General features: G+C 42.6%; 1 protein-coding gene across 1 annotated transcript; it reads right to left on the bottom strand.

Moving 5' to 3' along the window:
- Positions 1 to 1497: 1497 nt before the first annotated feature.
- Positions 1498 to 21670, bottom strand: PGK1 (phosphoglycerate kinase 1). The gene is made up of 11 exons (XM_007184219.2): positions 21498 to 21670; positions 15603 to 15653; positions 12844 to 12999; positions 12585 to 12729; positions 9158 to 9261; positions 8398 to 8517; positions 5295 to 5409; positions 4863 to 5042; positions 2740 to 2917; positions 2363 to 2461; positions 1498 to 1986 (listed from the first exon to the last, which is right to left on the bottom strand). Exons 1-11 carry the CDS (start codon positions 21560 to 21562, stop codon positions 1946 to 1948), a joined length of 1254 nt encoding a protein of 417 aa, XP_007184281.2. The 5' UTR covers positions 21563 to 21670; the 3' UTR covers positions 1498 to 1945.
- Positions 21671 to 23045: the final 1375 nt, after the last annotated feature.

Genomic DNA, 23045 nt, shown 5'->3' with positions numbered 1-23045 from the left:
GGGAAGAAAGTCATCAGTATGCTAAATTTCTGGCCCGGCTATGACATTAATTCTCTGGATCAATGTGTAGCATCTCTGGGCATCACCTACAAAAAAGATTGTACTAGAATTCCTGCTTCTCAAACCAGGGTAGAGCATGCCATTAGAGATGTGCAGAAATATGGTGTTTTTTAAAATTAACTACAACTATGGGGACAGTATTAAATACAAATGAATTTTTAGAAAAAATTCAAGCCTTCAAAATTTGTTTTGTTTAAAGCAGCCACCAAAATTTTCTTTTGCTGTTCTCTCCAGAGTTAAGCAAAAAAGTCCTAGTCTAGAAGAATCATTTCAGGGAGTGAGGCACACTGAAAAAGCACCAGCCTTTGGAGTCAGACAAACCTGGACTTGAATCCCTGCTGTTACTGGCTCTGTGATCCTGTCCAATAGTTTAACTACTTCTTTATCCATAAAGGTGAAATACATACTCTAGTATGTAAAATGCCCAGCAGAAAAATTCCGGTTAAACACAGCCTTTTGAAATTGCACCGTTTACCTCTGCTCATTCCTGAAACTCCCATTAAAATGACAGGAAAGAGAAAGGAGGGAAAACTACAAGGACAATAAAAGAATAAGAATGTCATTGAAATCGCTTTGGCCTTTTGGCTAAGATCAAGTGTAGGATGTCATTAGATTTTCAGCAATGACAGTGAATCAAAGGCTTTAAGTCTGAGAAACTGATATGTAGGCTGAAATTCTACATATAACCAAACAGGCAAATATAAGAGTTGAATAAAGATATCTTCAGACATACAAAAAATTTTGCCTCCTACGCTCTCAATTTCTCAGGAAGCTAGTGGAGTCTTGTGTTTCACAAAAAGGAGAAGTAAACCAAGAAAGAGGGGGAAAACAGATCCAGGAAAGGGAAGGTTCAACACAGGAGGTTAAAGGAATCCCCAAGAGTTACCCCACAGGGATTTCCTCTGGAAACAGGAAACCCCAGGGCAACAGCTGTACAGCCAAGGTAGGGGGCAGCCAGTAGAAACTGGAACAGGAACACAGAGGACTGCAGGAGGGACATCTCTAATAAAAATGAACCAACTGTCTCATCTGTTTGAATATGTTGGGAATGAATCAGTGATAGATACACAGAAAAAAAGAAACTAGTTTTTAAAACTATTTTTAACTCCAAAGAAAATTAAAAGATACATAAGTAAATATAATCATGGCATATGACATAGCTCAGCTGTGAATAATATTTATAATCACAATGTAGACTCTACTGATCAAATCTAAAATTATGACAAAACTATACTGGGACAATGAAGAAGGGGACGTACATATGGAACAGAGGCTATAAGAGCTAAATCTTCCCATGTATGAAATTAATAGGGATCTTTTTTAGAAAATCAAGAAGTTAACAGTTTAAGCATGTTACTTAGAAACATGGACGTAGATATCTGATCCCTTCCTCAAGATTCTGTTCTCACCCTAACAAAATATGACAGGAAAAAAATCCCAGTTTCAATGGATATTTTTATTATTTATTTAATAGATCACCAACTTCATCTCCCTCCTTACCAACAACTGGAATTTCATTTTGTTTCCATGCTGAGTGGTGAAACAATGACAAAGCTAATCAGAATAAGCTACTTCATAAAGAGAACTAAGCTAACACAGCTCACTTTCTTTTAACAGGCATAATACAAATATATGCACTCTAGAATGCAGAACAGTTTAGTCTCTAAGAAATTCAAATGGGATCTTGAAGAATGTAGGCAAAGCCAGGGTGCAGTAAAGGTGAGCTGAGATGCCGTACAACTGTTTAAGGGTTCCTGGCGCTACATCTCTTGGCCACTAGCCGAATCTTGACATAGGGGAAGATATTTGCTAATGCCAAGTGGAGATGCAGAAAGCACTAAGTTGACTTAGGGGCTATGCACAGGAACCAAAAGGCAGGAAAGTACTAAACACTGCTGAGAGCCTCCACCCCAGGAAGGACTTTACCTGTTTTTGAGAGAACACACACACACACACAGTCAGCATTACTATAGGATCCACTAAGCCAGATCTGTCCCCTTCTATCCTCCCAATAACATATCAGCTCTTCTCTAGGGTATATGGCCAGGAGTTAGGTAACTTTTACATTTTGGGTCCCAGGTCTACTAGAGCATAACCTCTTTGAGAATAAGTCTTCCCATTTGGCCCTTCCCACCTCAAATGGAAGCCAGGAGCTTTATTTGAAACTCCTCCATTTGTACTGCCCAGCTAATGACTGCTAATGACAACACTATCTACCGTCTCCACTCCATTCTACTCACCTCTCACTGCATAAACCCCATCCTTCCCCCAAATAAGTCAAAAAAACATTAAAGAACCTCACCTTCCAGGAGCTCTAAACTGGCACCACCTCCGGTGCTCACATGGCTGACTTTATCCTCTGTGTTCCATTTGGCACAGCAAGTAGCAGTGTCTCCACCACCTGTTGAATGAAAGCCAAGTAAAAAGGGGAAAGGAGAGAAAAGAAAAAAGATTGGCACCAAAATTATAAGGCAATGTGCTCTCGAGCTCAAAAGGTAGCCGATTACCCCCCAAGTCCATCTCATTTAGAGGTTCCTCCATGAATTACATACCCATTTAGCTCTCAAGATTCACCTGGCACCAAGGAACCTAGGAAAAGTTAACCATTTCCCCTCTACTTTCCTCTGATCAGAATTCTGCCAGCTCACATTGGCGACAGCTTTGTACAGGACCCCTTACCTATGATGGTGATGCAGCCCCTGGAAGTGGCTTTCACCACCTCATCCATGAGGGCTTTGGTTCCTCGGGCAAAAGCTTCCCATTCAAATACACCCACAGGTCCATTCCACACAATCTGCTTAGCCCGAGCAACAGCCTCAGCATACTTCTTGCTGCTCTCAGGACCACAGTCCAAGCCCTAAGGGGCAGAGTTAAAAGAGAGGATGAAAGGATGAGCTACCAATAAAAGCTACTTAGAGGAGCAAATACCATACCTCCACCAAGACCAGAACTCAAGGCTGAACACCAGAGTGTCTTCTAGAACCAAAAGATACCCCTCATTCTTTAAAATTATAAACCTGTTCATATCCTTTATGGAAGATCAAGTCTAAGGGAAAACCTCAAAAGTTATTTGATAAAAACATTCTTAGCCACACTATTTTATGATTGTGTGTAACCAGATAAGTGGTTTTCAACTAGGGTCAATTCCGTCCCTCCCTAGGGAACATATGGCAATGTCTCAAGACATTTTTGATTGTGATGATTTGGAGATGGTAGGGGGTTGCTTCTGGCATCTAGTGGCCAAAGATGCCTTAAACATCCTATAATGCAACAACAGCCCTCCACAACTAAAACTACCCGAGATGTCAATAGTGCCGAGGTTGAAAAACACTAAACTAGATCAGTGGTTCTCAAACGTGGTTGTACATCAGAATCACCAGGATGGCTTGTTCGAGCACACATTTCTGTGCCTTACCCCCAGAGTTTCTGCTTCAGCAGGTCAGGGGCAGGGGACAGGAATCTGCATTTTTTAATGAGTTTCAAAATGATGCTGACGCTGCTGTTCTTTTTTTAATTTATTTTTGGCTGCTTTGGTTCTTTGTTGCTGCGCACGGGCTTTCTCTAGTTGCCACCAGCGGGGGCTACTTTTCGTTGCGGTGCGCAGGCTTTTCTCATTGCCGTGGCTTCTCTTGTTGTGGAGCATGGGCTCTAGGCTGGCGGGCTCAGTAGTTGTGGCTCCCAGGCTCTAGAACACAGGCTCAGTAGTTGTGGTGCACAGGGTTAGTTGCTCCACAGCATGTGGGATCTTCCCGGACCAGGGATAGAACCCATGTCCCCTGCACTGGCAGGCGGATTCTTAACCACTGTGCCAGCAGCCAAGTCCGATGCTGCTGTTCTTGAGACCACACTTTGAGAAACACTGAACTAAATAAAACCCACATGCCTATCAAAAGGAAAGTGATGGGACTTCCCTGGTGGTCCAGTGGTAAAGAATCCGCCTTACAATGCAGGGGATGCGGGTTCAATCCCTGGTCAGAGAGCTAAGATCCCACATGCCACGGGGCAACTAAGCCCATGTGCCACAACTACTGAGCTCGCACGCCTCAACTACAGCCCGCATGCCGCAAACTACAGAGACCACAAGCTCTGGGAACCCACGTGCCACAACTATGGAACCCACATGCCACAACTACAGAGCCCACGCACCCTGGAGCTCAAGCACCACAACTAGAGAGAAGCCCACGCGCCGCAACGAAAGATGCCACATGCTGCAACTAAGACCCGACGCAGCCAAAAATAAATTAAAAAAATAAAGAAATCTTAAAAGAAAAAAATAAGAAATATGAAAGCTTAAATAATTCTAAAAAAAAAGGAAAGTGATAAGCAAACTAGTATGTCACCGTTAACAATTTTGTACAGCTATTAGAATGATAAAATACGGAGAACATTACAATCAGCTAAATAAGTCTTTAATATACACATAAATTTTTCCCTGCTTGCAATAATTATACTTGTACTATCTTAATGTTTTCATATGAGAAAAATTTCTTATACAGGTTTCTAGGTAGCAACATAATGCAGAACAGCCCAAACCATGAAAGTACATAGCATCAGCCCCAGCACACAGTCAAGTACTTAATAAACATTAAATAGATGAAGAAAGAAAAAACAGTTTTGCCCCCACATTACTAATGAAAAGTCTTAGCAGCAATCTGATACCACTGCTTTTCCCCATGGATTCTCCCCGAAGGAGGGTCTCACTCAACATTTGGAGCCCTTCTTTTAAAATTCCCATTGGTTGGTTGAATGAATGATACCAAAATGTATTTGTTCACTCATGTTCAGTCACCCAAGTGACTCACCATCCAGCCAGCAGGTATGCCAGAGGCCACAGTGGCTTGGCCAGTCTTGGCATTCTCATCAAACTTATCAGCAGTGACAAAGTCAACAGGCAAGGTAATCTTCACGCCATTCTTCTCAGCTTTGGATATCAGGTCTTTGACGATCTTGGATCCCTCTTCGTCAAACAGAGAAGTGCCAATCTACACAGGAAAGTCAAGATGATGAAGATCAGCCTCTATACTAAGAATGTGATTACCTCACAAAGCAGACAGGAACAAAATACAACACAATACAAAGGAATAATTCAAAGACGAAAGAAAAACAACTTGCAAAATAAATAAAAATGGGAGTTTTTAGGGCTCATGTCAGAAGCTAATTTCCTTTTTAAATTTACATAACCAGCTATTTCTCATGGAGAGCTATTTCACATCCACTTGGCATTGGTTTCCTACCTCCATGTTGTTGAGCACCTTAAGGAAGGTAAAGGCCATTCCACCACCAATAATCATTTCATTGACTTTGTCTAGCATATTACTGATCAGCTGGATCTTGTCTGCAACTTTAGCTCTGGAAGGGAAAGCAAGAATCATCACCCAAAGAACAAACAATGGACTAAGGAACTGATATTACATAAAGCCTGAGTTTTGATATTAAGAGACAGGAACAGAGAAATGTCCCACAGAGTGACAAAAGTATTGGCTAACTTTGCCCTACGTTTCTCCAACCCAAAAAGCCAATCCATTACTAAGAAATCCTTTTAAGGTGTAGCTCTTGGCGAAGAAGGGCTTAGAAGACTTACAATCATCTAAAGAAATCACAAGTTCCAGATAGATCTATTTTGCCCCTTCTCTCCCCCAAAAAATCAAAGGGTCAAGATTGCTAATTGTACCTGAGAAAGATTGCTAATTGTGGGATCCCTGAGCTCCCTGAAAACTGTCCTAATCCTAGAGCAGGAACCAGATTATATACCAAATGAATATATACTGAGCAAAAATAGATATTCACACTCTTAGGTCCATGCTCAGTTGCTGGAACATTTGCTTTATGGCATTCATTATTCTATTGGACCACTTGATTCAACACACTGATTGAGCACTTACTCTGTGCCAAGGTTCTAGGTCTCTGAGAAACATCACTGGGCAAAAGAGAAGATCCCTACCCCTTTGGAGCTTATATTCTAGTAGAGGGAAATAAGATAATAAACACAGATGTACCTTTCACCTCCGAGAGAAAAAAAATATCTCAACAAAAGAAAAACATTCACTTGAGGCACAACCTTTAAAATCTTCACATAAGTAATAGCTTGCCTTCCACAAATATTCTTATATATCTAAATCCCACTTAAATGAACCAATCACCTTGGGCCTATCTACCTCTTCATTCAATAAACAAGATGATACCTAATCTGTGAGAGGCCCTATGCTAGGATTTGTGAAATGGAGGTTCAAAACAATAGCGATGTGGGAGAATGGATGGAAAGAGACTATAGATATCTCACTTGTAAAGATTGGTCACCACCAAGGGTAAGAATGGATTAACTGTTTTATACAGAAACAGACACACACAGAAAGAGAGAGAGAGACAGAGAAAGAGGGAGAAACGAGACTCAACGTCTTCTAAAGAATGTGGGATGTTCTACAGATCAAATGCCCTGCTTCTTCAACAAATCAATGGAATGAAAATAATAATGAAGAAGGAACTATTATAGAATAAAATATACCTAACAACCAAATGCAATGCATGGACTTCATCTGGATCCTTATTCAGACAAACTGACTGTAAAAAGGAATTTCTGAAATGATGGAGAATTTCTGAATACAGACTGGGTATTAGATGATAGTAATAAAATTGTTAAATTTTGTTAGGTATAACACACGGTGGTTATTTAAAAGAAATCTCATCAGTTATGAGATGCATACAGAAGTATGAGAAATGAAATTATATGATGCCTAAGGCTTGCTTTCAAATACTCCTGACAAAAAAAAAGGATTAGAGGACAGATGAAACAGGATTGGCAAAAATGCCAATAATTACTAGAGCAGGGTGAGAGGTACCTGGGGGTTTATTATACTATTCTTTCAACTTCTGTAATGTTTGAGCGTTTCCATAATAATGGGGTTTTTTTTGCGCCATGCGGCTTGTGGGTTCTTAGTTCCCCGACCGGGGATTGAACCAGGGCCCTCGGCAGTGAAAGCACTGAGTCCTAACCACTGGACCACCAGGGAATCCCAACACAACGTTTTTTAATAAAATGTAAAATCTTCCCCTAAATTGTTAATGTTCTAAGGAGACTACATTGCAAGAAAGATGGCAAAAAAAACCCCTCCACATCAACTTCCCCAAAATAGCTATTTTAGGCAGAGTCCAAAACCTAATCAAAACCCCTAGGTGGCACTCACTTCCATATTCCAGATCTACGGAAGGTTGGAGAACAAAGCCCAACTCCTAATCTCCAGAGAAGCAAAGATCAGAGTCTGACCTTTATAAACCAGTGCACAAGAGGGGCAATGATTCCAGGACACAGATGATAACCTATACCCACCTTAACTATTTTTAGGACCCTGAAACTGGGCTCATGAACCTGGAGAGCAACTATGCTATCTGAAATTGACACCCAACTCCTGAGTCAGCATTCATAGGGAAATGCTGAGTGTGTTCACTCCCATGGAAAAAAGAAGCCCCGCTCGTAAAAGGGTCAGGAGCATCTAGCCATAAAGAGGCTGCCATCTAGATAGCCATGCCAAGTGACAAGATCTTACCCAAGCAGTCCCAGGTCTCTGTCCCTACTTTATCACCTAAAATGTACCCTCCTAGCCTCTTGAGTTGCACTTCTGAAATTCGTATTTTTAACTAAGCCAGTAGAATATCACTATTCACAGGGTACCTTTCCCCATAGGAGAAAATATAAAAAGGTATGTGAGCTGGAGAAATGAGTTCCAAATGATATATTAAACACATATGAGGAGGTTTTCATATCTGAGAGGCTGAAGTGCTTCAAAAATCGTTAGATGAGCAATGGTGGATCTTTCCGATTCTTCCCTCCAGAGCCACTTTCTATCCTTTCCAGCCCTGTTCTCTGTCCCAGGAGGCTGAACTGAGTGGACTGCATCAAGGAGTTCCCTTGCCCACTGACATCCAGCTAGGTTGCAGCCCATTGTGGGTAGGAGGGGGTACATCAGCAGGACATTAAAAGATCAGAGTATCTATTTCCCTGGCTCCTTCCCTGCTAGATGACTATCCCTACATCCCTTGACCAAAGGCTACGGTTTCTATCAGAGGGACCTCTCCACGCAACCACCCTCTCTGGATTTTGGTAACCATCCCTTTCCTTTTTCCCTTCAGGCCTAAGGATGGTGATGACTGTTGCCCCAGATTACTGTACTGTCCCTTCTGGGTTTCCCTAAACCCTACCCACACCTTTGTAGACAGTCCCTTTATTAAATTCTCCTCAGTCACCCAGTTTGATTGTGCTATCTGACAATAAACCACCCAAGTTATGGCCTACTACCAGGCAAAAACACTACTTAAACCATGATCTTGAAGAGTTCTCCATACCCGCCCAGGATGGCCAGGAAGGGTCGCTCTGGGCTCTCCAAGGCCTTGGCAAAGTAGTTCAGCTCCTTCTTCATCAAAAAACCTCCAGCCTTCTCTGGCAGATTTACTCCCACCATGGAGCTAGAAATGAACAGAGACATTCAAATGTTAGGTCAATCCCTAGCAATTCTCCCAATTCTAGAGGCCATCTCCTTATCACTGAAAATATTTTCACTTTTGAGATGCCAGGCCACCACGGTTTTCATGCCCAAACTGCAACAAAACACTTAGGTACAAGATAAGATTTTTGACTAATAATGCAGGGTCAAGGGGAACAAGCGAAAAGCAATGACCTAAGGTAGAATTTAAGATACCCAATTAATAGTCTTCAGGCCAGGGGTTTAACCACAATAAATAATCAGCCAGGTGACGACAACAGGAAAGGATTCCTCAGTTTGCTTCCTACTGACAGCCTAAGATTCCACTCCCACAGCATTCACAAAGGGAGAGCTCTCCATGAAATATCCCAAAGTGAGACAGAGGAACATCTTCCTGAAGCTCGACAAAAAGCTCCACAATTCTCAACATTTGCTTTTATTTCCTCTTTAGATCGGAGATACTCAACAAGAACCTCAGTGTAATTTGTAGCTCCAATTAGAGATAGAAGCCAAAAAGATCACAATATAATACAGAAATATCCAAAAGCAAGCCAGAGCTTGGGCTGCTCAAGTAAAGAGAAATAATGCTCCCAGTTTGACAATGAGCAAAAAACTTTTAGTACCTATGGGCTCGGTGAGCAGTGCCAAAAGCATCATTGACATAGACATCCCCTAGCTTGGAAAGCGAAGCTCGAAAGGTTTCTATTTTGGCTGGCTCAGCTTTAACCTGCAGAGAAAAACAAACAAAAAAAAGGAAAAACAACAACACAGGAAATGTTGATGGCTCCAAAGACAACTGTAAAAGCATTTCATACCAAGAGTCCTCTTCAACATCTATAAAGACCCTGAGTTGGTAGGATAGTAGGTTTTTGGGGTTTTTTTTGTTTTATTTATTTATTTATTTTGGCTGTGTTGGGTCTTCCTTTCTGTGCGAGGGCTTTCTCTAGTTGCGGCAAGCGGGGGCCACTCCTCATCGCGGTGCGCGGGCCTCTCACTGTCGCGGAGCACAGGCTCCAGACACGCAGGCTCAGTAGTTGTGGTTCACGGGCCCAGTTGCTCTGCGGCATGTGGGATCCTCCCAGACCAGGGCTCGAACCCATGTCCCCTGCATTGGCATGCAGATTCTCAACCACTACACCACCAGGGAAGCCCAGTTTTTAAAACTAGCAACAGGATCTGTTCTTTCTTCCTAATATTCCAGGTCTTTTGGTCATTTCTGCATGTTTCTGCTCTCCTCCACCTTCCCTCAAATTGCAAGCCTATGATTCCTGAACCACAGCTTAACCCGTAATCACATCCCACTGGCCTCTCTCCAGCTCCTAGGACAAGACTCAAATTATCCTTCTCTCTCCTTATCTTGACTCATTTCCTCATTTTAACATATTCTCCTTGTAAAATTTAGGATTATACTTGAGTCAAGCTGCTGGCTACCAAGACCTTTCTGCAAAGCGAAAAAGGCCCTCATATATATTCCTCATCAAAGCAACAAGGGCAGGCTGGAACAGAGAAGGCAGATGGAAACATGACAACAGAAAAGGACCTCAGAAACATTTTATATAATAGCAAAAGGAGATAATTCATATAGCCTTCCCTGGAAGTTAGGCATCTGATAAAACAATACACTTCTACAAAAAAGAAAGAGGAACAAAAAGTAGAAGTAAAACATAGGGCTTTGAATGTCGGCTAACTATCCAGGGATAATACCCACCCCCCACGCTCCCATAGGGGAAAGAAAGCAGGGCGGCAAGATGAACAGCCTCTCCAGTAGGAAACAAAGCAAAGATGCACAGGAAGCCAGATAAGAGGGACATGGCAGAGAAGAGCACAAAACAGATGTTTCTTTCAGTCACTGTCCACTCCCATTCTCCCATGTACTGAGAAGAAGGAGGCTGCCACAGATAACAGGTGCTTTCCTCTAATGAACCAAAGAATGCAGGGGCACTAATGCTAAAACTGAAGACTGTAGAGCCCCCATAATCTCTTTACAGTGGAATATCATCTGCCACTGGTGACTGCAAGACAATGTGTGTAGTAATGAAAACACTGCCCAAATGGCAGGAGACCTGGGTTCTAGGACCAGGTCTGACGCTAATTTACTGTGTAACCTTTGTCAAGTTGTTCTCTGCCCCTGAAATCTTCCCATCTATTAAAAAGGGAAGATAACCCCTCTATTTAAGAAGAATTGTTTGAGGAAAAATGAGACAAATTGAAAGCTCTTCATGGAAAAGGTACTATAGAAATTAATAGTAAGAAGAACCCATTTCTCATTTTTGATCTGCCAATAACTAGAAGGAAGAGAATGCTCCTAAAAAACCAATGCAGGCACACTGGATAAAGGAAAAATTTCATGCCCTCGCTTTGTTTTTATCCACTTTGAACTTATGGCTGGCTCCTGAAATTTCAAGCATGGAAAGCCATTGGACACTAAATGTAAAGTAAACTAACTAAAAAAGACATAGACTAGCATAGTTGGTTCATCACTTCCTGAATAAAAGGTTTTGCCTCAATTTGCCAGTTGCCTCCTGCCATTTCTAAGCCCGAGCGTCTAGCAGGTTGAGTTTCAGTCTAAAAGGGCACCAAATTTTAGGTCAGCATTTGACTCATACTACTGTAGCAAGACCATGCCAAAGGCAAGATAAGGCAAGACCAGAGCCTGCAGTGCTAAGAAAAGAAACTGCTTGAAAGCAGGCACTGCGATGACCTTAAGAAATGTCAGAAGTACAACGGGAGGTTGAGACGCTAGCCTCAGAGCATCTTGTTCCACAAGATACTAAAGACCTTAAGAGTGGAAAGTACTTAAAGGGTGCTTTCAGCTTCCCTTCTACCAATAGGCAAATTCCAAATCATCTTCAAAGAGCCAGCTTTATCATTTAATATTTGAATTCTGGTTGTCGGTCACAGTAATCTATTTTGTGGGTTATCTATGGTTGCCTTTTAAAAAAATTTTTGTTTTTTTCCCTATGGTTGCTTTTGCACAACAATGGCAGAGCTGAATAGTTCCAACAGAGACCATATAAGGTTGTGGCTGACCGTATGGTCCGCAAAGCCTAAAATATTTATTGTCTGGCCCTTTACAGAAAGTTTGCTGATCGAATGGACTGAGCTCTATGTAAGGCCCAGCAACAGTACCACTACCTCTAACTTTAATCAAATGACTGCCTTTCTGAGACCTAGGTTTTTTTTGAAAATACGATATCTGTACTTCCTTAAGAAGAAATTCAAAGATGCTTTACACTTCTTAAGAAAAATGTCTTAAACCCAAGGCAGTATCATCATGACCATCATTTACCCAACTACAATCAAATGTCCCAAATAGTCCCTTTCCACTTGACTTAGGAAAGTACTTTTTCTGCTCACATGATTCTTTTCTAAGAAAATCCCAATGATATCAAATTTAATTTAGTGTGTTAAAAGTACCAAGCTCAAGCTTTAAGTTAATTCCCCTTCTAAATAAAAATACAGATTGTCCTTCCATAACACACCAGGGCCTGTTGCTTAGAAAAACAGTTCCAGCCTTGACAAACAAAAAATCTAAAACTGGCTCTGCTGGAGGAACACCTGGTGTATCATGGATACTCACCCCCATGCCCCCAGCCAACAACCACCTGTGAATGTCTGCTCTCAGCACTTGGCAATCACAGCCTCCCCCTTTGATAGGATATAATCACATACTATTAGAAAAAACAATCTTCATGTGTCACAGGCCAGGTGTGTAACAAAGGGACAATCAGAAGCAGCATGTTCACCAAATCCTCGTACACCCAAATGGTGTTCACGTATTTTTCCAAGGTATTTCAAAACTACTTGAGCATGATGAGGAGGGCTTCTGGGATGCTGACAATATCCTATTCTCTGACCTAGGTGGTGGTTACACAGGTGTGCTTACTTTGTGATAATTCATCAAGCTGTGCATTTGTGCATTTTTAATCGCATGCTGTACTTCAATAAAAAGCTGTCAAAATAAACAGGAGCTTCCTCTACTCTTCAATCACAGTCTCTTATACACTCAGCCCTCCTCACCTCCACTAATGTCAAAATCACAGGTCCTACCTTGTTCCCAGAAGCATCTTTTCCCTTCCCTTCTTCCTCCACATGAAAGCGAAGGTTCTCCAGCAGGATGACAGACCCAGCAGCTGGGTCAGCACAAGCTTTCTCCACTTCTGGGCCCACACAGTCCTTCAAGAACAAAACATCCCTGGGGAGAGCACAACATGGAAAACACTTGAGCAGTCGGAAAGTTAAGAACCAATAACAACATGCTTGACAACATTTGTCACAGAGTCCACCAGCACCAGAGCCTGAAACGTACTTGCCCAGCAGAGATTTGAGTTCTACAGCAACTGGCTGCAAGGAGTACTTGTCAGGCATGGGGACACCATCAGGCCGGCCCAGGTGGCTCATAAGAACAACTGACTTGGCTCCATGGTCCAAGCAGAATTTGATGCTTGGAACGGCAGCCTTGATCCTGCAACCAAAAAGAGACACAGGTAGAGTAAGGTTACTCCTAAGAATTAGTGGGAACTATTCTATTCATGGTCTCATAAAACATAAAGCCCCCTTTCTTCTCCAAATTCCTTCAGATCTACTGTCAACAACTCAGCGATGGTCCTCAGGTCCATGTGCAGAGGAAGAAGTTAATTAGGATGTCAACCCTCCCCCTAGGATTATACAATCTCATCATGTTTTGCCCCTTGTGCAGAAAAGAGTTAATATAGCAGGACTGAAGCTGCTATCTTCAGAAGGACCTGCTTGCAAGGTTGGCCCTTAGCTGGTATCTGGGAACTTGGCTTTTGAAGTGGTCCCTCAGTTCTCTGACAAGGGCTGCTCACAGTTCCTAGACTGTCTGTACAAACAAGGTGATTTACGCTCAACACTTGCTTCCCTCTAAGAGGAATTTTGGTAGTTGCTGGGCAGAGGGTGCCTATGTGATCAGCTGCCAGTAAAAATCTTGGGAGCTGAGTCTCTAAAGGGCTTCTCTGGACAGAAACATTGCACGCAATTATTGCATTTTTCACTGCTGGAGAAAGGAGCACGCTTGGTGTGTCCCATCATGAGAGGGAGAAAGCATGGAAGCCCATGCATGGATTTCTCCAAATTCTGCCTGTGTCTTTTCCCTTTGCTGATCCTGTCATGCATCCTTTCACTGTAATAAACTTTAGCAGTGAGAACTATATGCTGAGTCCTGTGAGTCCTTCCAGTGAATCACCAAATATGTGGGTGGTCTTAGGGACCCCTGAAACATCCTAAGTGTTCGACTGTGGAAGAAATATAATATTCCCAAATCTTGAAACCATTACAAGAAATTTGGGGAAAACTGAAAAACATGTAACTTTTCTGCACCCGTTACAGATCCTAAGTCACTTTTTTACGTACGTAAAAATAAATACATTATATAGAATGTGGTTTACATAATGCATCGCATCTACTAAATTATAGTTTAACCTAACATTTATTAAACCTCCTTTAAACACTTCAAATTTTTGTTACAAACCCAATTCTAACTTTCCATTCTTGGCAGTCTTTAAGAAATTAAAATTGATAACAAAGAAAATCATTTATTTATTCAACAAATATTTATTGGATGCTTCTTTTGTGGCAGCTACTGTATCAGATTCTGAGAATACAATAGTAAATAAAATAGTCTCTGCTCTCATAGAAGTGGTAAGAACTATGGAGAAAATAAATCAAGGTAGGGGGACAAGAATGACTGGAGAATAGTGGTGAAGGGGATTTTAGAGAGGGTGGCCAGGGAAAGTCTCTCTGATAAGGTGATATTTCAGCAGAGAATGGAATAATAAAAAGCCAAGTTATGTTTCTAAAATATCTTATGCTACTTGGCAGATATAGAAACTCATTTATACCAAATAAAGAAGAAACCTTCATTAGGTACAACGTTTGCCCAATGAAACCAAATTAATCTTCAGGGCTATCCCTTATTGGCCAAGTTCTATTATTTCTAATGCTTCATTTTGTTAATCAACTCCATGGAGTTCTGAAAATGAAAAGATCTACTCAGACCTGTTTCTCTGTTTTTTACTTATAAAATACCTTGATAGGCATATTTCCAATTTTTATGTGTGCTACAGAAAATAATGAAAGTCAAGAAGGGTCAGAGGTGCCTTGTACAAAGACCTTCCACTATGGTGCAGCAGGGATGTGCTTGGCAAAATGCCAGGCTCTATTCTGGGGCCAATATCTGAAAGTGTTCTGGGTCTATACCTGCACTGTACTATATGGTAGCCATTAGCCACAGGTGTCTCCTGAATACTAGAAATGTGGCTAGTCCAGATTGGTATGTGCTGGATCTCAAATAATACCAAAAAAGTTAAATGTTCCTTTGATTCATTTTTAATTGATTACATACTAAAATGATTATTTGGGGCTTACTGGATTAAATAAAATGTATTATTACGTTCACCTGTTTTTTTTTTACTTTTTTAATGTGGCCACTAGAAAATCTTAAATTACATGTGGCTCATATTATATTTTTATTAGACACTGTTGGTCTATACCACTGGAACGTACCTTTCCAGCTCAAACCTTTCATTTAAAATTTAAAATAAAAACCTTCTTTTACAATCTAGTCAAAAGCAAGAGCAATACTATCACTTAAAATTTCTGCTTCTGAATCTAGGAGCCAAGACATTTGGAGCAGCCTAAACTGACTGAAAATATTACTTCTGAAGTCTTTTCCCTTAAATCAAAATTCTCGAAAACTGATTTTATCGGGGCCAGCTAGAATAGGGGCTTGTAAAACTACATGCACAGTTCTTCATTTTGCAAGGGAAGCCAAGTAACCTTAAACCTTTATATTCTTTAAAAATGCATAACCCCAAATTCTTCAAATTTAAAAAAAATGGGGGGAGAAAAAAAATTGCTTTCTTAAAATGATTTTTTTCAATTTCTAAATTCTCATAAGAAGGCAAACCAGATGGTGGGTTGTTGAAAGCCAAGATCACATGGCTTAAGTTGCCATAGTTCTACAATAAGGAAGTAAAACCATTTCATCCCATATACTCAGACCCAGGTACATCGTAAACCTAGCTCAAGGATTAGCAGGGACATTACCTCTGGTTGTTTGTTATCTGGTTGTTCTTCATAGGAACATTGAAGTCCACTCTGAAAAAGAAACAAAGTGTTGGGTTCAGAGCCATGATCAATTTTTCATTCCCCCAAAGATTAGGAGAGGGACTTTTAGTGAACCAGTTAAATAAGTTGGAAGTTCAAAAGTCACCTTAAAAATAATCAGCAGTATCAGAAGATGGTGATTAGCCATGGGGAGGAGGGTGGGAGTAGTGAATGGGATAGGACACCAGAGGGAGCTTCAGGGGTTCTGGTAACGTTCTCTTTCTTGACCTGGGTGACGAATGTGCTTGCTCCTTTAGTGATTGCTCTTTGAAGCGTATGATTTGTGCCCTTTTAGGTACGTATCTCATACTTTTTAAAAGAGAAATTTTAAAAAATAAAAAACAAGTTAAATCACAGGAACTAGCCCTGAAGACCAGGGAAGCTAAAGCCAGTTCCATCTAAAAAGATTTCTATGTGGGCCCAGCATGATAGTATCTAATAAGAGTGGCAGCTGGAGGAGTGAGGGGTTATAGGGAACACATCTGGATTTTGATTCCTTCGATAGTATTTCTGGGTTCTAAGGAAGCAAACATTACTCAAAAGAAAAAAATTAATTGGAACAATAAAACAAGTCAAGAGAATGTCATTCTTTTGGGAGAAAGGCTGGGACCTCGGGACCAGAAAGAAACCCAGTATCCAGGACCAAGTTCAAACAGTATCCTTCAAGCAAAACACAGACAATAACAAGAAGATAGCCTCTTTCTAAAAGCCTGAGAGGACACTTTGCTGTACACCTGAAACTAACACAACATTGTAAATCAACTATACTTCAATAAAAAAAATTTTTTTAATTAAAGAAAATAAAAGGCTTAGAGGAGAGGATGGAACATGTGACCCTGCCCACCTGACAAAGAGGCAATTAGAAAAGAAATGATCCAGATAGCACAAGCAGGAAATTCCCTGGCGATCCAGTGGTTAGGATCCACTGGTTAGGACTGCTGGGGGCCAGGTTCAATCCCTGGTCGGGATTCCACAAGCCACAGGGCACAGCACACGGCCCGAGGGTGGGGGGGGGAGGGGGAGGGGTGTGGATAGCAATTTACTGCAGTCTCCTTTCTTACCCAACAGATTGCTGCTTTACCATTTTTAAGAACTGATCATTCCTTCCCCCTTCTTGCAAACTCCTTAGAACCTCAGGCTACTTCAATCTGACTGAAAACGATGTGTGATAGCTATTTGTAAGGTCTAAGTTTTGCCTGCCAAGATCCTTTTTAAGTGATTTTTTTCTCATCTCTAGAATGGGGATGATACTACTATCTACTTCACAGTTATTGTGAAAATTAAATGAGTTACCGATTTGGAAAGTGCTTTGGAGAGTAACTGATACACAGTTAAGTGCCATAAGAGTGGTAGCTATTATTATACATGCTAAGGCTTCTCCAAAACGTGATTCTGTGATCTAAAAGGCAGATCAACCATTACTAAAAACAGCTAGCAACACGCACTAAGGGACTACAGTGAAGGTATGACCTAGTTAAAAAGACTGCTGCCATGTTTGACCACAAAGCTCCATCACTAGGCCTTCCTCTCTAAGGCTGAGGCTTGGTAGACAATTACAAAATCCTAGACCTACTAAGAAGACCACCAATTTCCTATGTCCCCTAGGTCTGTACTCTAGTTCACTGAAGAACAGCTTTCCCAAAGGTGAGTTGAAGGACTACTTCTGTATTCAAACATTTTAATTAAAATCTTAAAAAAATAAAGGCAGTATGCCTCTAAAGAAAGAAATACAGTCTACTTAATTTCAGGCTACTCGATTCTGATTCTAAGCATCTTCTTTAAATATCCTGAACAAGGCCCCTGCCAGCCTTAAAGTGCATTCCAAAGAGGACAGAGTATCCCATTACCAAGAGTCATTTTCTCCCACCCCCTGCAGCCTCCCAGAAGGCCCACATTCAAAAGGGCTAATGGCAAGGGGCTGAGCATAAGCCACCCTTGCAGTGCTGCTCCCTACCCCCAAGCCCTGACAGAGAGGAAGTTCTTTGGAAACATTCAAGAATCTCTCTCATCTATCCACGCTGCCATGGCATAGCTTACTGATGAGAATTGGACTTGTGTTCTCTTCTCATTGCTTGTGGAATATCTTCCCTCATCATCTCCTAGACTCTCAACAACAGGTCTGCTTTTAGCTTCTCCTGTCTAAGGACTCCACCACAGAAACTGCTCTGACCTACACATTCCACTGGTTCTGTGTAAAATCTGCACCCCTTCCTTTTCCACTTCCCTTAAACAATCCCGAGCTTAGCCTCAGGCACAAAGTCAGATATCACTACACACCAATCATAATGGCTGAAATTAAAAAATGACATCAAACGCTAGTGAGGATGCAGAGCCATTGAGCACTCATATACTGCCAGTAGGAATGTAAAATGATGCGGCTGCTTTGGAAAACAGTCTGGGAATTCCTCAAAAGGCTAAGCATATGACCCAGCAGTTCCACTCCTAGGTGTTTACCCAAAAGAAATGACAGCATATGTCCATACCAAGACTTGTGAACAAATGTTCAACATTCACGGAAGCTTTATTTGAAATAACTCCAAACTGGAAACAACCCAGATGTCCTTCAAACTGTGGACCATCCATAGCATAGACTACTACTCAGCGATACAAGGAATGAACTATTGACACATGCAACAACATGGGCATTATGCTGGGTGAAAAAATGCCATCCCAAAGGGTTATATACTGTGTGATTCCACTTATATAACATTTTTGAAATAACAAAATTTTACAAATGGAGGAGAGATTAGTAGTTACCAGGGGTTTAGGAATGGAGTGAGAGGCCACGACTCTAAAGGGGTAGCATGAGGGAGATCTTGGCAGTGCTCAAACAAAACTAGTTTTGTATCTTGATTGTGGTGGGAGTTACACAAATCTACACATGTGATAAAACAGCAAAGAACTATATACTTTATTCCAATGTCAACTTCCTTCCTACTCTTGATATTGTACTATAATTATGTAAGATGTATCCAATGAAGGAAACTGGGTGAACACAGGACGTCTCTATACTATCTTTGCAACCTCCTGTGAATGTATATAATTATTTCAAAATGAATCTTAAAAATATTAATTTAGTTGTAATAAAGATATCAAGACTATCACCTGAAATCGCAGGAGTCCAGGCCCAGTTCCATTAAAAGCTCTCAGAGGAACCATTCCCACCCTCGCTTTACTGCCTCTGACTACAAAATTGGGGTATTATGGCTCCCTTAGAGACTTCTTTTTTCTCCCCTGCTCTTAAGTTTTTCCTCCCTGTTTCTTCTTCCACTACACCAAGGCTGTTGCTTAACAAGTTACAACAGGTTAGGGAAAAAATAGTGAGGTTTAAAAAAATGGGAGGAGGGAGAGAGGTGGGGGAGAGTAAGCAAAAGGGAAGCACTTCACAAGTCGGCAAAGGAGTAAGACTGGCAACCTATGAGAGGAAAAAAGGAAATGACATTGCAAAATTAAACAGGAAATTTACTCAAAGGGCTATAAAGTCAAATGGAGTCCTAAAAAACTGAGGTAGAACCTGGTAATTAGCCAGTCAGAGATTTCCGGCTATCTGAAGTTCCCTCAACAAATCAGTCAATTTCCCTTGGCAATTCAAAGCAGGGGCCCGAAGACTCTACAACCATCACAGCTCCCTTTTGCAAGACAAAGAAAGGAGGCAAGTGAAGCAGCCACTACTCCGGAGGCCCCACTTCCGGAACACTGCCAGCAAGCACCACATAAAGGCAATTGAGACAAAAAGAAATTTGAGCTGACGAGGCATGGCTGCCTCTGTTCTAGAGCTACATTAATAATCTGAGAAAAAAGCAACGTCCTGTTCTCAGGCCAAATAAGTTCTATCCAGATTACAGGGAAAAATTATTGACTGCAACCTTCAGCGGACAAAGCTCTATTTTAACCTGTCCCTATTCACTATGTCCAAGAATTTAGAGAATCTGGTTGGTAGCCAAGGAGACCCAAATTCTAGTCCTGGCTCTACCACCAACTTGCTAGTTCAGTGACCTTGGACAGGTCATTTTCCATCAGCAAAACAGGACTAGCCAATCATTTCAAGGCTCAGGGTTAATCTGTGTTAAATGAAACTTTAAGACCTTGGGCAGAAACATATTTCGTATTAGGTCCAGAGGGAGAAAAGATAAGCACCTCCTCTAGTCTCACTCCCAGCCAGCCCAGATAATTCCTCAAGCCAGTTTCCCTGGGAAAAGAGGAGATAAAGCCCAAGACTGCAATTGTAGGAAGGTAGCCAAGATGATGCCCCACCTCTTGTCTTTCAGCTGGTGCCTGCATCTGGAAAGGTCAGCCTTGAGCACAGTGGAGACGGGAGGAAATCACTAAAATCTAAGATCTAGTTGCATGCCAATGTCCACTTGTCCTGTTTTTCATAGGGTCTGTCCCCCTTCCTTAAGAGCATCTGAGGGGTAGATAGGGCCCTTATCTAATACTAGGATGGCTATGATTCCTACTTTGTCCAGATTGCAAAGGACTAGGTGATTTAGCAAAAGGGGGACACCAGGTGTTCTTCATGGCCATAAGCCATTGAGTTCTTTTAATTATTTCCATAGCAGGGCAGAGAAGGCCAATTGCAAACTAATAGTGGCCATAATGAAATTAGAGGGAAGGGGAGAGCTACATCAACTTTTAGGGTGTCCATACAGTTCACTAATTCACAGTGCATACCTTCGTTTAAGCCTTAGGTAAAGGGAGATCCCCTACTGCTTTCTGCATCCATTAATATGCAAAAGTTGCCCTCTCTTGAACCAGCCCAAATTGGGAAAGGGGCTGGATCACATCATGCACATGCCTGCCCATCAATCAACCACTTCCCTAAAAGGACAAGACTACACAACGCTATCAGTGCAAGCCCTTATGGCCCCCACAAAAGCACCACCCTTGGATCCTGTCAAGGTCAAGTCCATCAGTTACATACCTAACTGAATTCCTGCACTTAGTTCCTGGCATGCACGAATGTACATGTTACAAAAAGGATAAATGTAAAAGCTCCACACATTATACTAGTTAATTCTGGCAAACAAGGGAAAAGCCATGTTGGTAAGTGACCAGGAATCCAAATGTTTGGAGTAAAAGACCCCAAAGCGCATGGGGAGCCTTCGCCACTTCTAATATCCTGCTTCTCTAGCCACCTGTGGGGGTGAGGTTAGAAAGCAGCAAGAATGAGCAGCCACACCCTTCTCTAGCATTACCCAGTATGTGGCACAATCCTGGTGCAAAACCCATGGCCTGTAGTCCAAAGACACGTAGAGCGGCAGCGGCCTGTTACATAAGCCCTGCAGGGCCTCCTTCGGTGCGCCCACCCCACCTCTCCCTCCCACCCCCAACGCTTTAGTGGGTTCTACTCCTGAACAACGAAATCAACATTCTCTGGGAAAGATGTCCTTTTGTGCACGGCCATTTCTGATTTGTCTGGGATGGTCTACGGTGGTGGGAGAAGGGAAACTAACCAAATGACCTTTCAAGGTCCCTTCCCTGGGGGTCTAGGGACCTGCAGGCTAAGCATCACATCCCACCTCGCCAACCGGGAACTGGAGGCGATAGAACTGCCTTTCAGAAATAAGAGAAGAGAGCAAAATGGATCCCTGCAATCTGAGCCCTTCCTGGGTGGATCCACCCCCGCAAAGGGCAACTTCGGCTCACTTTTTGGGTTGGGGAAAATGAGGTTAGAAACCGTTAAACCCGGGCAAAGCTTCAGCCACAATGGTGGGCAGCCCAGTCCTGCAGGGCTAGGACCCATGGGGCCGAGACGAGGACTAAAGGCCACTTTGGGCAGGAGGGAAAGCAAGTCGGCCCCGGCCGAAGAGGCTGCGGCAGAGTCCCGAGGATTACCTCATGATGACCCGCTTCCCCTTCACGTCCATCTTGTCCAGAGTCAGCTTGTTAGAGAGCGACATCTTGGCAATTCAGCGGCAGCGAGAGGCCGGGGGAAGAGACTGTGCAGCGACAGCGGCAGAGACTGCAGCCGACTCGCGCTCGGAACGCGTGGAAAATGCCGAGCGCCTAGCGGACCCAGTCGCCCCGCCTCCCACCTCGCCCCGCCCCTTTCCGGCCGCCGCACCCTGCTCGCCGGCCACGCGGGCAGCTATAGGACGCGGCCCGAAGGCGCCTGCGTGCTGCTATTGTTCCAAGGCGCTGTCAGTCTGCGAGGGCGCCGGCGGGACGTGCTGCTGCCGTCTGTCACGTCCGGCACGCAGCGAGCCGCTGGGAACCTTCGTGACCAGAGGCGGGAGGCGGTGCCGCCGGGCCCGCAGGTGGAGGGAAAGGGAGAGGTTGGCGCCGAGGGGCGGACGTGGAGAGAGTCTGAGGTCCAAGGCCGCCGTCTCGCTCCCTACGGCCGCGCCCAGAGCAGCTGCAGCGCCGCGCAAACCCACGACAGCCTGGGGAAAAGCGCCACCCCGCACGCACCCCGTGGAATTGCCCGCAGCCGTATCCGGATAGATGCAAGTGGCAGCTCCTTTTGGAAAATTTCTGTTTGCCTGGCTCCCCCAAATGGAATTTTCCGTAAGACTGCTAAGGAGCCTTTAAGAATTGAGACCTCTTAGGAGTTGGGAAAGGCCCTGGTTCCCCCTGTTCCCCCCCCCTCACCTTTTTTGTAATAAGTACAATGTAATTGTTTGGTTACGACTTGAAGCTAATGGCAAACGCTTAGAGCATTTTTCATATATTAACTCACATTGCTCACAAAACTCGCAATCCTCATTTTACAGATGAATTAACTCGTGTACAAGGAGGTTTAGTGACTTGCTTAGGGTTTCAGATCTTGTAAATGGTGGATTCAAACCTAGGCAGTTAAGATGTAGAGTCCATACACTTACTTAACTATAGTATAGTACAGACAACCATTGCTCAGAACTAGGCACTTGGGTCCAACATGCTTACAGAGTTGGCTGGAATGAAGTAATTTGAGTCAGAAACAAAAATTTCCCACATGGTACTCAAGGTCCAGGTAAGATGTAGGAAATATTAATTCATAGTGCATTGGTATTGAGACACTAGTTCAAAGTTATGAGATAAGCATTGGTTTCTTTTAATCCTGTCAATGTATATTTGGGAAATCTTCATGGAGTTACTTCCAACTGAGTCTGCATTTGAGGCCCAGATGGGCCTTCTGGCCTCCCGGTGATCAGCTCTGCATATATTTAGCGCTTATTTCACTCCGCCTGGGCTACTGTGGTAGTGGGAAGCAATTCCTTTTGGATAAGATAGAATAGCAACCAAGGGTGTCAGCAAAGAAAGCAAAACAAGCATACAATCTGACACACTGAATTTAATAATACTTCCCAATTATTGAGTGCTTGCTGTATGCCAGACACTGTGCTAAGGACTGAACGTGCATGACTCATTTATGACTCACAAAAGCTTTGAAGTAGGTACTCT

The sequence above is a fragment of the Balaenoptera acutorostrata genome, chromosome X (genome assembly GCF_949987535.1).
Source record: "Balaenoptera acutorostrata chromosome X, mBalAcu1.1, whole genome shotgun sequence".
Taxonomy (NCBI): Eukaryota; Metazoa; Chordata; class Mammalia; order Artiodactyla; family Balaenopteridae; genus Balaenoptera; species Balaenoptera acutorostrata.
The sequence above is the reverse complement of the archived record's forward strand: the minus strand, read 5'-3'. Positions and strand labels throughout refer to the sequence as shown.

Excerpts from the sequence above, each read along its gene's own strand:
- PGK1 (XM_007184219.2), bottom strand. The coding sequence starts at position 21,562 with ATGTCGCTCTCTAACAAGCTGACTCTGGACAAGATGGACGTGAAGGGG. Across the intron at positions 13,000-15,602 it reads CAGATAACAAACAACCAGAG|GATCAAGGCTGCCGTTCCAA; the intron begins GTAATGTCCCTG and ends TTTTGGTTGCAG. Across the intron at positions 5,410-8,397 it reads TTCCTGGCCATCCTGGGCGG|AGCTAAAGTTGCAGACAAGA; the intron begins GTATGGAGAACT and ends TTTCCCTTCCAG.